The sequence below is a fragment of the Colletotrichum phormii genome (assembly GCF_030913505.1).
Source record: "Colletotrichum phormii strain CBS 102054 chromosome Unknown BDP81scaffold_18, whole genome shotgun sequence".
NCBI lineage: Eukaryota > Fungi > Ascomycota > Sordariomycetes > Glomerellales > Glomerellaceae > Colletotrichum > Colletotrichum phormii.
In genome coordinates, this window is record NW_026851460.1 from 701145 (window position 1) to 716717 (window position 15573).

The window sequence follows — 15573 nt, forward strand, 5'->3', positions numbered from 1 at the left end:
CGGGACGCAGACGCGTTGCCGACGACACGTTGTGTGTGTATGTATGCGCGTGCGTGCGTGCGTGCGTGCGTGTGTGCCTGTCTGCCGGCGACTCGAACAGGCCGAGTCGAACGAACAAGCAGAGGAGCCTGCTCCGGCCGTGGTCGCCGTTTCTGCCGCCACACACCCTGTATTGCTAGTGTCTCCCCCCTTTCGTCTGATCAGAGACTTGGAGCACCATTTGAGGAACGCGGAACTAGCGAGAGACAGAGAGAGAGAGAGAGGGACGGCCGGGCGCTTATGCGCTGCAGCGTCAATCGATTTAGCGGGGATCAAGGAAGGACAAGACATGAATGACTTTTGATTTCTTGAAAGAGAGAGGTAAGGGGGTGGTTGAGATAGTGGTGGTGTGTGATTCGTTGATCAATCCTCTTTCGGACTATGGCAAGGTAAAAAAGAAAGAAAAATGGGCAATGTGATGATACAAACCATATTGCTTTTTTTTTTTTTTGCGATGTTCTTGAGCTGTGTCGTAGATCGTGTTTGCATGGTGGTGCGTCACGGGCGTATGCGTGCAGCCGGGGAAGACGGATCGACATGGGTTTGAATGTTCAAACCTTTTTTTTTTCTTTTCTTTTTTCTATCAGATCAAAAAGTCAGGTGAAGGATTTCAATGTACGGATATGTTCAGGGAATGATGAAAAGCAAAGTTGTTTTTCTGTACCCGTACTGGGATGCGTGGTTTACCTTCGAGGGCCTGGGAACCGGCGTGAAGAGAGTTTGGATAAAGGGTTCGTTCGGATGGCATGGATGGGACTCTGTGAGGTCTGCACGGATGTGGCATCTGGAAGTGTTCGTGGTGCTGCCACCTTTTTTCTTGCCAAGACCTTGCATGTTCGGATGTGACGTTGGAGTTTTGGTTTCTCTGAGAAAACCTATTTTGGGATGTGTGTGTGTGTGTGTGTGTGTGTGACTCTGTGTCCGTACGAATACACAGATACCTTGGTCTGCGACTCTGAGTCGTTCGTTTTCTTTCTAGACTTTTGTTCGGTCTCGCGCGGAAGATGTGTTTTACGAGCCCGACTGCGGGCCGACTGGACGGGGCGCGAGCCGGGGCGCGGGACAGAGGAGCTGGGAATGAAGCTGAAGAGAAGGGGGGAGGGGGAGTCGATCACGGGTGTATGTTGGAACTAGTGATGCCCGCTGAGGCGGTAGTGCCATGGTAGTGTCGTGGTGATTTTCCTACGGATGCGACGTTGGGGGGGATACTGCCGTAGGGTTCCCCGAGATTTCAACGTGCCGAGACTGAGAGAATTACGGATAGGAGCCGGGCAATCTCAGGAGCTGCGCGAGCTGAAAAGGGTTGGGTGAATGGGGTTTATTGGGTACAATGTGGAAGTGCATGCAGTAGTTGGTGGCACTTGGGATACGGGGAATTGGATCGCGGCGTGGTAGCTGGGAAAAAAGAGTACGGTACGGAGACCGTGATGAGGTTGCCCGGCAGCTCGGGTGTTATCATTGTCGCATCACGATTGTCATTTGATGGGTTTGGAGTAGAAGTCGCGTACGTCGTCCAACCAATATACCTTACTGGGAGGTATCCGTACGGGAAGACATCGTATACGAAAGGTATACAAAGCCCTCCGAGACGATGGTTCCCGGATGCGCTCGGTTCTGTAACATTGAATTTGGTATGATGCCGTGTAAGTGTGCACATGGGTACTATTGGAAACACCCTACTCCGTACAGAATATCCGGACCCCAAGAGCTGCGACCTGTCGTCACGCGTGGGACGAGGGAAGGATACTTCGTACACACGTTGGAACGGTTTCATTCAGGAACAATCGCGAACACGCGCCGTGGCTGAAGCGCTGCGCGATTGTGTGTGTATCATGTGATAGGAAGTTCCGAAATATTACAAACTACGTATCGGTACAGCAGTGCTCCGTATCAGATGGTCAAACTATTGCGCAATCAGGCAAGGTGCTAAAATTTTGGGTTTGATGAAATAAAATTGCAAAAAAAAAAAAAAAAATTTGTTGCAAGATAAAAAAGGGGAAATTTCAGGAACACACACACACACACACACACACTTACACCACCCTGCCCCGGGGGAGGAAGGACCAAAATAATTGTGGAAACGCTAGAATTGGGAGGGCGAAAAGAAGAAAAAGGGGGTGGTGTGAGTTCAGTTGTGTGAGAGCTGCCTTGCTGTATGTATCGGCCCGGGGGGGAGGCTGCGCAAATGTGTTCGTACGGCGCTAATGCAGCGGCGGCGTCCCGGGTACCAAAGCGCTGGGACCTTCTTTTTTTTCCTCTTTGCTGCTGTTCGGGAGTGGCCCGCGGTGGGCCGGAGGGAGAGATGAAACGGGCCTATCATTGACCGAAATTTGCGCTAGGTACCATTTCGGTGTATACCCACTTTATTCCAGCTTTCTTTTTGGGACGAAAGAAAGCTGAGCTGTCGGTGAGGTCCAGGTGAGAGAAAGGGAGGGAGGGACGAACGGACCCCACACCTGCACACCGGGCACACACACACACACACACACCTTGAGTCGTAAGGTGAAGGAGGTACGGAGTAGGTAGGTGCCACGGCAGGCTCAGCTCATCCGACCCGACACGGAAGGAGTACATACGGAGTAGGGTTGCAGAGAACCATGCAGCTACTGCGCGACCTGCAGAAGGTGCTGACCTATTCCGGTAGTTACAATGCAGGGAAGGAAGGGGGCACGTTTTGTTTCTTCTTCTCTTCTTCTTGTGAGACAATCAAAGGGGGCTAATTGTTGATCTCCTATTTTGGCTTTGACATGACAAAAATTTGCAAAAAGTGGTCGGTCACTTTCTTCAGGTTTGCGGCTTGCGCTGCCGACGAGGATTGTCTGCTTGTTTCCCCTGCATCGTCAATCACCAACGACACACATCTTGCATCCAAACGCAAGATTGACAACCATCAATATTTGCGCTCCTCAAAGTTTCTCGAAAAGAGGACTGGCATCACATCAAATGTCTCCATCACACGCTTGTTGGTCGTTGGCTTGCCGTCATTACGACAACTGACGTGTTGGCGCAAACCAACAAACCTGTCATTCAAGTACCAACTTATCCGTACCTACAGTACCAACAACTAGCCATCAATCAACGTCCAACGGCCGAAAGTCAAGAACAACCAACAGACACAACCCGCATATGGAGCAAACATGCCCACGCTGTGTCTAGTCTTCGACCAACGAGATAGTTCATCCCATCCCCCCCCCCCCCGGTCTCTCTTATTGGCCATATGCACGGCGCGAGATTGAACCACTCACACACACCAATGACATCTAAGAGGCAAACCTCCTCTACTCTGTACTTCGTACCTTAATCGTACCGGCAATTTGGGACACGAACTCGGGTTTGGTGGGCTACATTGCTGCAGCTTTCCCCCTTCCCCGGGTTATCAAAAATGGGTATCTCTACGACGTACCGGGTATGCGTCCCGGGCCAAACGGATCACTACGGTGCTACCCGTACGGCGCGCACAAAATAGCCGTTTACCAGCTGCAGGAGGACTTGACTGCCAGAGCATCTGTTGGCCGAGTCATCAACATCTTCCCATTCTTTTGGCTATCCTCGGCGCTTCTCGGCCGTAGCCGAAGAATGGCTGTGTTTTTGCGCTGCGTTGCTGCGCATCCAGATCCGCCGTGGGTACGGAGTACGTGCAACTGTTATCAAACCGGAGCGCATGGCAATTGCATAGGAAACAGACGCATAGCAATGACGGCCCCTCATACCCCATTCCGGAGATCATGGGCCACACCTCAGCTCACCGAGCCTTCGTTATCACGCGGCAGACATACCACCGAACTGAGTACACGCCACATCGTGAACGAAACGGCCCAGCAGGACGAGACAGCGTGAATCACTGCTCTTTCCCCCACCCCCTCTTACCCAGGGAGGAGAACAGAGCCTCATCCAGTTTGCCAGTTTCCCGGCTCGGTTCGGTTTGGACATCCCACGCGTGCAACATCCCACGTCTGGCTTTGGTCTTCGCCTTGCGAAACGGGGGGGGGGGAGGGGGGCCGAGGAGGCGCAGATGAGCGGGGGGCGCATATCGATGCATGCCCTTCGGGAAATGCGACGTCTCGACCGAGTGGTCGGGTCCTCTACGTCTCATTCTGTCTCTCTGCTCATCTCCTTGACACCTGACTCCGCGATGTCTTTGCAGACGACTGGATAACGAAACCCCCACGTCGCCGCCCCTTTCGCGTTCGTCACCGAGAGGCGAGTACTACCGGAATACTTCGTACCTGGACAGGGCAGAGGTACCTTTTCTGAAGAGGGTCAGGATATTTTGACAAGCAGAGATCATCCTTCCGACGTTTCGTCCCATGTCTCTCTCCAACAACAGCTTGCGCGCCGCCTAGGGCCGTCCGGGTCATCAACTCCCTCACCGGTGCGATATACTCCCTTCCCCGGCTTCCCTGCGCGTCGTCCCCAACCTCTGGAAATCTCTTCCCCATGCATGCCTTCTGTTCTTACAAGGGGGTTTCCTTCGAGAAGTTCCTTTTGATGGAGACGCAAGGCGTGATGATGAGGGTCCAATTCGGTGAGTGAAAGCCCTGGCCCTTGGCCTTGTCGAATAGACCGCCTGACCAACGCCTGGGAGGACGGGGCTCCGGGAGAAGCAGAAAATCTCACGGGGAGCCAAGACGAGTGGCAAGGTTCTGCATATCTCAAACTGCCAAATTTCCCGGGGCCGCGGTTTGGTATCTTTTTTTTTTTTTTTGCTCACTGGTTTCCAGGTTCAAGGAAGCGATCAGAGAGGTCCCGCAGGCAAAAGGTCCCCGCAACAAACGGACAGCCGTTGCCAAAAAAAACCGCTTTTTCTCTCGTCTCTCTTCTCTCTTCTCTCTCCCCACCGAGCCATGCGGACACTGTAGCCGGGGCATGGCCCCCGGGTCCCCGGAGGCATGATTTGAAAAGCCTCAAGGGCTACGGGCAGGGGGGCAATGGAAGAAGCAAAGAAGGAGGAAGAAGGTCCCTCTTTTTCCTTCTTCGCTCAACACACACCCTCAAACCGTCATCGGATCCCTGGTTACTCTTCATCCAGTGGGAAACATTACCGGTCAGCGTGCTCCGTCCCCACCGGCATCCATTTTGCATGGATCCTGCATGGGTGCCCATGGATGGATTGGCACGGTGACTTGGACGAACCCAACGGAGCCACGTACTGAGGTACCTACGGATACGCCCTGACGCCCTCCTCCCGGGCAGCTGAGGATAACTGAAGCAGGCGGATCTCGTTTCCTGCCTTTCTTAATTTTACCACGTTATTTCGAATTTCGGATTTTCCTTCTAGCGCGTCCCTCTTTTTCCTTCTTCACCTTCTCTTTCTCCTGGGGCCGAACACAGAACCCTTGCTAACATCCAATGGGCCCAAATCGCGTGTCCGGGCAAAATTTAACCCAAACCACGGGTCCAGCTCCGGCGCGAGGAGAATGCTCATTGCTCACTTTCACCCAACCCCTGAGTCCCTGACCGAAACTTCCCATGCGTAACTACGACATGAGCAAAGCCAGGCCTGGATCAGCAGTGCAGCACCAGGAAACGGGAAGCGGGCAGACACACCAACAGACACACCAACCCCCAATTTCAAAACCGTTGGGTGTTCTCTTGTTCCTTGGCTCTAGTGTATCCGTACACTACTACGCGTAGGCATCCGGAGTACGCTACCCGGCCGGATCCTCTCCCCATCGCCGAGGAGCTAACTGCTGCGGAAAGGCAAAGGGCTGGGACGGACCCAACCCAACCCGCTGACGGCTCGTCCTTCCCCTTCTTCCCCCCGGTAGACTAGGCGCATGACGTTGTGGGCAACCCCGCTGGAAAGGCCAAGAGGCCAGAATACTACACTACAGTACCGAACGTACTTGTTATCCGTATAGATACAGGGAGACAAATTCTATCCTAGGATGTTGACTCACCGGGTCACCGGGGAACATGGGCGTTTGGATTCTTGGGAAATTGGGCCTTTCGGTCTGCCAACTGCCGGTGGCATGCAATCGATCCTCCCAGCCCGTCAAGGGGCCCGGTCTAGCCTCTGTGTAGGTTGACTGTTTCGCTGGAACCGGTCCCATATCGATGCAGAACATCATATCCCAAGGGAGATTGCTGTCTCGGTGAGGGTCTCACCGGGGTGGATTGTCTTTCACTCTCTCTTTCATCTTCCAACCCTGCGAAACACGGGCCCTGTCTTGCTTGTGGAGGTCAAGGTAACCTTTACGGTCTCTCGTACGAAGTATCCGTCCTTCCGTACGGATACCAGTAACCAGGGCCTCTTTTAATTTTTTTCTGCACTCATCTCTATTGATCATTTCACCGACGGCGCCCCCAATCTATGGAACATTGCGGCTACCCTTCTAGAATATCCACAGACGCGCCGAGTGGTTGGGACGCCCATCCCTGCAGCATTCCCACCAAGAGCCTCAAGCCTCAAGCCTCAAGGACCTGCCTGCACTGCGGTGTTACCGACAGTCAGGCTCGTCTCGTCTCGCCCGTACCGGTACCCGTCCTTCTTTTCTCCCTCCCGAGACCCGGGGCTCTCCTTACCGGTCAACTGCACTGTATCTCCATCCGCATGAGGACTCCGTACTTCGTAGGTAACTCTACGGATACACCTGCGATCCCAGCTTTGACCCTGCTTCCCGGGAATGTGACAGCTCACACGCCCCCAAGGAAGGGGACCTCAAATTTCAGGGTACACATCGCTGCTCTCAGGTCATCAGCTAAACCATCCCGCTGGTACACGATGGAGAAGGGGCCGGCATCCCAGGTGACGGGGGAGACGGGAATGCCCAGAGAGAAGAAATGACAGCACATCCAGGGGCGAGGGGAGGGAAAGGGGGTGTGTCATTTACATGGAGAAAATTTTGAGCCTCAAGAGGGGTGTGTGTGTGTGTGTGTGAGTGTGAGAGAGACGGAGGTCGGTGTGAGTAGAACAACAAGCAAAAGGAGATGTGACGGACAAAGCGGCGATGGAAAACCACACAAACTCACGTCCGTCTGGCCAACGGCATACCCTCCCTGACCTTTGCCCACTCGTCCAAATCCACATTGACAAAGCCAATGGCCCCCTCGGCGCCCTCCTCGGCCCTGCCCTCGGCGTCCACGCCGCCCAGCTCCAGCTTGACCCGGCCCCACGGGTCGACGACCATGCTGTGCCCGTAGCTGCTCCGCTTCGGGTTGTGCGCGCCCACCTGCGCCGCGGCGACGACCCAGCTCTGCGTCTCGATGGCGCGGGCCCGGAGGAGGGTCTCCCAGTGCGCCTGGCCCGTCCGGATGGTGAAGGCGGAAGGGTAGAGGAGGACCTGGGCGGGGCCGTGGCCGCCGCCTCTGCCGTTGTCGTCGGGGAGAAATGGGCTCTTGGGGCCCGGGTGCGTCAGGGCGAGGGCCGGTTCGGGGAAGCGGAGGTCGAAGCAGATGAGGCTGCCGGCGCGGCCGACGGGGGTGGGGAACGGGGCCGTGAGGGAGGGGCCGGCTTGGACTGTTGCGCTTTCGCGGAGGGCGCCGTAGTCGAAGAGGTGAAGCTTGTCGTAGGTTGCGGCTTGGTTTATGGTGCCGTCTGCGTTGATCCAGAGGCTGCGGTTGAGGAGCTTTGGGGTGGTGGCGGCGGCGGCTGGGACGGCGGATGCGGTTGCGGTTGCGGTCGTCGGTGGCTTCTGGGCGTCTGTTGTGGGGACGTGGATGCCGACGTTCACGGCGACGGAGTGGGTCTTTGCCGCTTCCTGGAGGCCGAGGACGAAGGGGGACTGGGACTGCGGCTGGGCTAGGGAGAGGGATTCTTGCGGGCTCGAGGCGATGTAATCTGCGGCTTCGGGGAGGAAGAGGACCTGGGAGGCGCGGTCAGCGGCGCCTGTTGGTGTTGGTGTTGGTGTTGGCGGTTGGGGGAAAGGGGGGCAGACATGAAGCCATTCTGTGCTTCAGCTGCAGTTGCATTGCAGATCTCATCTGCAATATGATGGGTTGTGGTGCGGTGAGAGAGAGAGAGCGAGAGAAAAGGAGCAAGGAGAGTGCTTTTGATATCGACGCCCCCTTTTCGTACGGATGGACAGGATGGAAACGTACTTTGGCACCGCCGACGGCGGCCTTGGCGACGAGCCTCACGCACTGCTCTAGATTGTGGGACAGAGAGGCCGTGGAACAGATTTGACCGACAGCCTGTTCCCACGCCAAAAGGACGAGGGGACCGCATCAGTAAGTCATCTGCAGAGACACGTGGTCTTTTTTTGGGGGGGGAGGGGGTGTTGGGCAGCCATACCGCGATCGCCATGTTGAAGATACGGTGAGATGGAATTTTTTTTTAAACTTTTTTTTTAATTTTTTCTTATTTTGAGAGAGAGAGAGAGAGAGAGAGAGAGAGAGAGAGAGAGAGAGAGAGAGGATGTGTGTTTTGGATGAGATGCTTAGGTCGGTGAGGCGGGAATCTACCTAGGATAGGGGTCTGGTTCGTGTGGACTGATCCTGGAGAAGATGAAAGTATGCTGGCCACGTGACGGATGAAGCCGTTCGGATGATTTTCTTGAGGACTGTAGGGTGTGAAGGGTTGGCGATCTTTCATGCAAGCTAAGGCGCCTTACAACAGTTTCTTGGTTGGATGTTGGATGGCGGGGGAGTGTGAGGCATCATTCGTTTGCGTTGACAGGTGGGCCTGCTATTATCGCTTACCTTATCTGATGGTGGGATGCAGCGGGGTAAGGTAAGGAAGGGTGCTGGTGCAATATCTAAGATATCTCCCGTCATTTGGCGTCTTCATACTGGTTCACGTTTGTCTGATATGCTCATCGCGGTTGGTTATACGTTGAGGGAGAGCTATCAACGAAGATTCATGTTTCTTTCATGAAAGCAACAATCTCTTCGATTATTGACATCCTTTTTCTCCAAGATGTATGAAAAGCGAGGGGTGAAACACTCCGCCTCTTTTGCTCGGTTGCGGGAAGCCTGGACCTAGCAATACGTTGCGCACCCCGATCGATCATGAGAACTGAGAACGTCTAGCTAGTGAAGATAAATCTACAAGGTGAGATTGAGTGAGGTCCAAAGACTTTTGAGCTCACCGTGAGCCTCACCGAAGTGTGGATTGACATGTAAGCTGTGGCCAATGGGCAGGAGGACGTTTGGCTACCTCACTACCTGCATGTACCCTTTTAGCCAACCAACTTATCATGTCATTCTTCTAACTGAATTTTTCGCGGGGCAAATTCAACGAGAATCACTTACTCATGGTGCGACAGACAGCCTTGACTGAAAGTAGCGTGCATCCTCATTTGACCATATTTGTGTTCATATGAGAGCCTCTTTTCACGAAGCATCAAAATTTGCTGTGAAGCGGACCCCTCCGTGAAGTGGAATCCGAAGCAGAACGAGTGTCTCAGCCATGGAGGAAGATCGGGCGCAAACCGACTTGGGCATCGCCGCCGATATTGAAGAGGCTCATCGCCAAGAGGAGGCTGCGGCTCAGCCAGTCTTGAAGCAACCAAAGAAGCGCTTCGTCGGAAGGAGAACAGCAGCTGAGACCGCGGCCAAGAATGGAGGCACGGATGGGTCCATCGAAGACAGCAAGTCCATTCAAGGTGAGAACGCACGACGCCTCATATGAGAAGCAAACAGCAACATGCTCATTCTCATCTCCTAGTCGCACAACCCAGAAGAGGCCCACGCCTCCTGAACCAAGTGCCCCCCGAGATCCTCAATGATCCGGCACTCAAGTCCGCAATCTCCATCCTCCCCTCAAACTACAGCTTCGAGATTCCCAAAACCATCCACCGCATCCGCTCCTCGGGCGCCAAGAAGGTCGCCCTGCAAATGCCCGAGGGCCTCCTCCTCTTCGCCACCACAATCTCCGACATCCTCACCGAGTTCTGCCCGGGCATCGAGACCCTCATCATGGGCGACGTCACCTACGGCGCCTGCTGCATCGACGACTACACAGCCCGCGCCATGGGCTGCGACCTCCTCGTCCACTACGCCCACAGCTGCCTCATCCCCGTCGACGTGACAAAGATCAAGACCCTCTACGTCTTTGTCGACATCAGCATCGACACCTCCCACCTCCTGGCCTCGCTCGAGCGCAACTTCGCCTCGGGCAAGACCGTCGCCGTCGTCGGCACCATCCAGTTCAACGCCACCATCCACGGCGTGCGCGGCACCCTCGAAAAGGCCGGCTTCAAGGTCCTCGTCCCGCAGATCGCGCCGCTGAGCAAAGGCGAGATCCTCGGCTGCACGAGCCCGCAGCTCCGCGACGACGACGGCAAGGTCGACATGATGCTCTACCTCGGCGACGGCCGCTTCCACCTGGAGAGCATCATGATCCACAACCCGACCATCCCGGCCTACCGCTACGATCCGTACTCGCGCAAGCTGACGCGCGAGACGTACGGCCACGACGAGATGCAGGACCTGCGGCGGTCCGCCATCCGGACGGCCAAGACGGCCACGAAGTGGGGTCTCATCCTGGGCTCGCTCGGCCGCCAGGGGAACCCGCACACCATGGGCCTCATCGAGAAGCGGCTCAAGGACCGCGGCATTCCGTGGGTGAACCTGCTGCTGAGCGAGATCTTCCCGGGCAAGCTGGCCATGATGAGCGACGTCGAGTGCTGGGTGCAGGTCGCGTGCCCGCGGCTGAGCATTGACTGGGGCTACGCCTTCCCGCGGCCGCTGTTGACGCCGTACGAGGCGCTGGTCGCGCTCGAGGTGCGCGATGATTGGGGGAAGGGAGTGTATCCTATGGATTACTATGGAAAGGATGGGCTTGGGCGCGTGAAGCCTGGCCAGCTCGAGGCATCGGCGTGACCATCTTGAGGGAGGAAGCCCGGAGGGCAAAAGAAAGAAAAACAAGAGTTTATGATTCATATAGGAGCACGCAATGATACCTCTTTCCAACGGATTCTGGAGAATGTTCCGGACACGAATCTGCGCACCAGGGCTTTTAGACGTCCCATCTCAAACTGATCGAGAATATCGGCTGGATGTTCTCGCCAGGACGCGGGACTTGAATCACTCCTTTTTAGTGGGGAGAGATGCATGGCATTCAAGTAGGTTTAGATACTGTGAGTTTTGCATTGTGTCTTGGTATCATCAGGCATTTGCGAAAAGTGAATATTGAGAATTGGCATCCTATGCCTGTATTTCGATGAAGAATACGCAGGCTTGTAACAAGGCTCAAGCTCACCCCCGATGTAAAGTTCCTCATTTATGCGTCTCGCTCATCCAACCAGATGTCGTTCGCTGGAATTCTGAGAGTGTTCCCATCTAATCATGTCTAGCAGTTTTGGGAATATGTGAACAGGAGCTTTAGTGAGAATGCCCCAAAGTCTGGAGCTTGAACAGGAAGAGATCAACTGGCGTTGACCCGCACCCAGTGGCGAAACCAGCTCAGCGCTATATCGATTGTCATCATGACTTGGCCTAGTTAGTCTTTGAGCTTGAGGCGTGGCCTCTCATTGCCAGTGGTGTCGGCTGCTTCAAAAGTCAGATCATCTTCACGTCGGACACTCATAACCAGCTAGCTCAAGTGACCTGCACAAGTCTGCTATAGATATTGGCATTGACTTCGTATCCGGCGCATCTTTTGTGGAGATCGCGGCAAAAAAAAGACTCGAGTAGACACTGCCCTATCACGAGTTCTCAGGAGCTGTCCGACTTCCGGAGCTGCAGTCTGCATTGGTCGTCACAAAGGTTCACCCAAGGGATGGTCAAAGTTGTTGTTGTTGTTGTTGTTGTTGTAAGTAGCATAGTAGCATAGGTAGTCGCGACAAGAAGTGGCCACCTCTTCAGGCGAGTGAAAGATAACTGGAGCCGCGCTCAACCACTTGCCACGTGGCTCGGGGAAGTCTGTCAGAATGGAACCCTCCTTGCATTCACTTTGGGGTCTTCAAGATTTGGCGACCCGAGGCTCTGGTTCGGAGGATGGTGGTACCGAGGAGGCTACTTAGAGGTGACCACTTTGACGCCGACGAATGGTAGCCTTCAATGATAGGTCTATCGCTTATGAGTCGAGATGGCATTTCTCATCTTGATCCGTTCAAATTGTAGTAAAGAACGAATGCATGGGATAGAATGGAACTAAGAAACCAGATGGATACGAGAGAACTATGCGCCAAGTGTAGACCGTATAAGCGACGTAGGAAGTAACTAGCCTCAAGCTGCAGCAATAGGCTCGTTACGAAGACATAGTTCAGTCTATGGAAGAGTCTGGCCAAGTTCCTATGAAGTCGCGTGTTGAAGAATTTGACCGTGACTTGCATGTCTTTGAGGATTCGGGTATGCTCCTCTAAGAGTCGGTATGGAACATTTCCAGCTGCAGCGTTGACAGCCCCACGTGCCACATTCTGACTTTTGATTCTGCAGTCCGGGGTGGCCATGCCATGGTCCCAGGAGGTTGACGGATGTGTGTGTGTGGCTTGCTTTAGGGCAAAATTGGTTCCCGGGGGTGGTGTGGACGATGCGTGCCAATCAGGGACGTTTGCGCAAATGGCATTTGTTTAGTTTCATTTGATCTTTCTTGGGAGAAATTGCGAGCTGTTCGTTTAGACTTTTTTATATTGATATGACCATGGGGGGGGGGGGTATATTGTCTCTGGAAAAGAGAGGCGGATGGTGATGAAAGGGAGCAATTGCAGGTAGTCATATGTGTGATCACTCTTCTCTCACATGAATGTTTCCATCTTCAATTGCCTCACTCTTAGTGGTAAGATGAACCGCAATTGATCACAGTGGCAGCGAGGAGGATGGACTGATGGGACACTTAGAGGTGAAGGGAGAGAGCAGAGGCAGCCTACGTGCCTGGATGGTACTCCGTAATATCATAGGTGCTACCCTGACCTTGCCGGGCAACTCGTGACGGAGTGTTGGTGCAGCTGCAGCATCGGCCAGAAAAAGCTTGACTTTGGAGAGGAGAAGTTGAATATCGAGTGGCGCAGAGCGGGGAAGCAGGGAAAACATCTGGGGAAGTGGCACTAAAACCCCGCACCTCAATTTCCCCGGCAAACTTGAACCGTTCGCAGCAGCACCACAGCACCACAGCACCAACACCACTGACTGAAGCCATCTGCATCGGCTGCAGAATACCCAACGCCTCTTAGAAGCATAGGTAGCTCGGGACATCGGGATAATGCGCACGCGCACCAATGAAACACGCATAAACGCCTTCCCGACACCGAGCCGTCCCCTGTTTCTCCATTCTCCCCCAAATCCTCTCCCCACCCCCCCCCCCCCCCCCCCCCGGCATCTCTCTGCCTTTCCCCCAAGTTTCCCAACTTCCCAACTTCCCAACGTCGTCATCGCGTCCGGTCCGGCAAGCAAACCCCGGACTTTGTCTTCGTCTTTCTCATTGCTGTTGGAAGACCCAATCCAACCCACCAATCCCCAGAAGGAACTTTTGGCCCATTGTCCTACCCGGCCCTGTTCCTGAAAGCTACCCAAGCATCCAAGGCAGCCAAACCACGCGCCAATTGTATGTACCCCGCTCGTCCCATTGGAGAGGGTATCATCGGGGCCATTCTCGACCTCATCGTTGGCCAGCCTCGCCCTGCCCTGCTTGGCTTGTCCGGAGCTGGCTCCCCTGCACCGCACTTCACGAGCAATTGGATTACCTAGGTGCCTAGCTAGCTACCTTACACGGATACGCCTACCTTGGGACTTGCTCCGCACGCTCATACCCCGGCTTCCTGCATCTCGGCTCGCCCAACGTTACTTGCCATTGACCGCGAAGGAAAAGCTTTCTCACGCTACGACCAGCTAGCTAGTCAGTCATTAGCTCGGCCCAGCTTGTTTTGTTTGTCTTCGCACCAAGCACCGGACAAGCGAAAGGATTCCACCACATGTTCGTCTAGACGCTCCAGTAACATCATGTCGTCGCATCCAATCCGTTGATCGGCCCTTGCTACTGCCTCTTTCTGCCCTCGCCTTTCTCTTCTTCCCACGCGTCCGGAATACGGTGTACCTCTCCCCGACCCGTCATCACCCTCCCCAGAGTAGAGTGGAGCTGGTTCTCTGCACTCTGCGGCCCTGCTCTGGAGTCTGCCCTCCTCGAGCTGCATAACGTAGCTTCGTTGGTCCGATGATCAGAATCGTCCCATTCTTACTGCCATGTGCAAGTCTCTCCGCTCCTCCCGCCTGAGGGGAGCACCATTGGGATATAAGCTCCCGCTTCATCCCACCTTCCCCTCTCACAGGCTTTGCTGTCCGTCCTCCCGTCATCATCCTCTGTTCTGGCCCGCGGTCCTCTGTGCTTCAATCCTCTGTTACCTTGCCTGGCACACCTACACGATGCGCTCAACACTTCTCCCCGTCGCCGTCGGAGCTCTGCTTGCTCCGGCCACCTCTCTGGCCCAGTTCGTTGGCGGATCCGGTGGTAACACCACGGCTCCCTCGTCACTGGGTCCCGACAAGGACGGCAAGTACTGGATTTCCAGCGAGCACATCAAGGCCGCCTTCATTCCCTACGGTGCCTCTGTCTCCGACTTCATCATCAACGACAAGTACGGCATCCCCCGCGACATTGTCGCTGGCTGGGACAACGCCACCTACTACGAGACTGATCGCCAGCACCCCCATTTCGGCGGCATCCCTGGTCGCTACGCGAACCGTATCAAGAACGGCACCTTTGAGATTGACGGCGAGAAATACCAGATCGACCTCAACGACAACAATGGCCTCGACACCCTTCACGGAGGCTCTGACGGCTGGGACTGGCGCAACTTCACCATTGTCTCCCACACCAACAACAGCATCACCTTCTCCTTCACCGACCCTGACGGAAAGGAGGGTTTCCCTGGTGAAGTCGTGTCGCTCATCACCTACACCCTTAACGGCTGGGATTGGGATTTCAAGATGATCGCTGTCCCGACCACCAAGAAGACGCCCATCATGCTCAGCTCTCACACCTACTGGAACCTCGACGGCTTCTCCAACAACGAGACCAGCTTGGCTCTCAACCACACCCTTCACATGCCGTACAATGGCCAGAGAGTGGGCGTTGACAACATCCTCATTCCCACCGGCGAGATCCTCGCCAACGAGAAGGGCTCCGTCAACGACTTCTGGAGCGCGCCCAAGCAGATTGGTGCCGACTTCTCCAGCCCTGATCTCAAGAACAACTGCGGCTTCAACTGCACCGGCTATGGTAAGTTCCGACCAATTTCCACTGTACCCCGCAACCAAAGCTTACCATGACATAGACAACTGCTGGATCGTTAACCGCAACGACCTGGGCCCCTACAACTGGCGCACCGAGGGCTACGTCGCCCGCATGCAGTCCGAGTGGTCCGGTATCCAGCTCGAGGTCTTCACGGACCAGGACGCCTTCCAGATGTACAGCTGCAGCCAGCAGAACGGCTCCGTGGCCCTCAAGAAGAACCAGGGTCTCTTTGACAACGAAAAGTTCCCCCGCATCATCCCCAAGTACGGCTGCGTCGTGCTCGAGGTCCAGGACTGGATCGACGGCATCAACAACCCCGCCTGGGGCCGCACCAAGAAGCAGATCTACGAGCCCGGCGGTGACCCGTACGTCCTCCAGGCCAGCTACCGCTTCAGCATCAACTCCACTTCCAGTTCGTAGGA

The 15573-nt window shown here is 55.0% G+C and overlaps 3 protein-coding genes across 3 annotated transcripts; 2 read left to right on the forward strand and 1 right to left on the reverse strand.

The window, feature by feature from the left end:
* Positions 1–7007: 7007 nt before the first annotated feature.
* Positions 7008–8284, reverse strand: BDP81DRAFT_397303 (carbon-nitrogen hydrolase; the record flags this gene model as incomplete). Its single annotated transcript, XM_060588308.1, has 3 exons — positions 7008–7844; positions 8080–8172; positions 8273–8284. 3 exons carry the CDS (start codon positions 8282–8284, stop codon positions 7008–7010), a joined length of 942 nt encoding a protein of 313 aa, XP_060442022.1.
* Positions 8285–9388: 1104 nt separating this feature from the next.
* BDP81DRAFT_397304 (putative diphthamide synthesis protein-domain-containing protein) lies at positions 9389–10803 on the forward strand (the record flags this gene model as incomplete). The annotated part of the gene is made up of 2 exons (XM_060588309.1): positions 9389–9584; positions 9647–10803. 2 exons carry the CDS (start codon positions 9389–9391, stop codon positions 10801–10803), a joined length of 1353 nt encoding a protein of 450 aa, XP_060442023.1.
* Positions 10804–14280: 3477 nt separating this feature from the next.
* Positions 14281–15571, forward strand: BDP81DRAFT_326742 (aldose 1-epimerase; the record flags this gene model as incomplete). Its single annotated transcript, XM_060585085.1, has 2 exons — positions 14281–15136; positions 15192–15571. 2 exons carry the CDS (start codon positions 14281–14283, stop codon positions 15569–15571), a joined length of 1236 nt encoding a protein of 411 aa, XP_060442024.1.
* Positions 15572–15573: the final 2 nt, after the last annotated feature.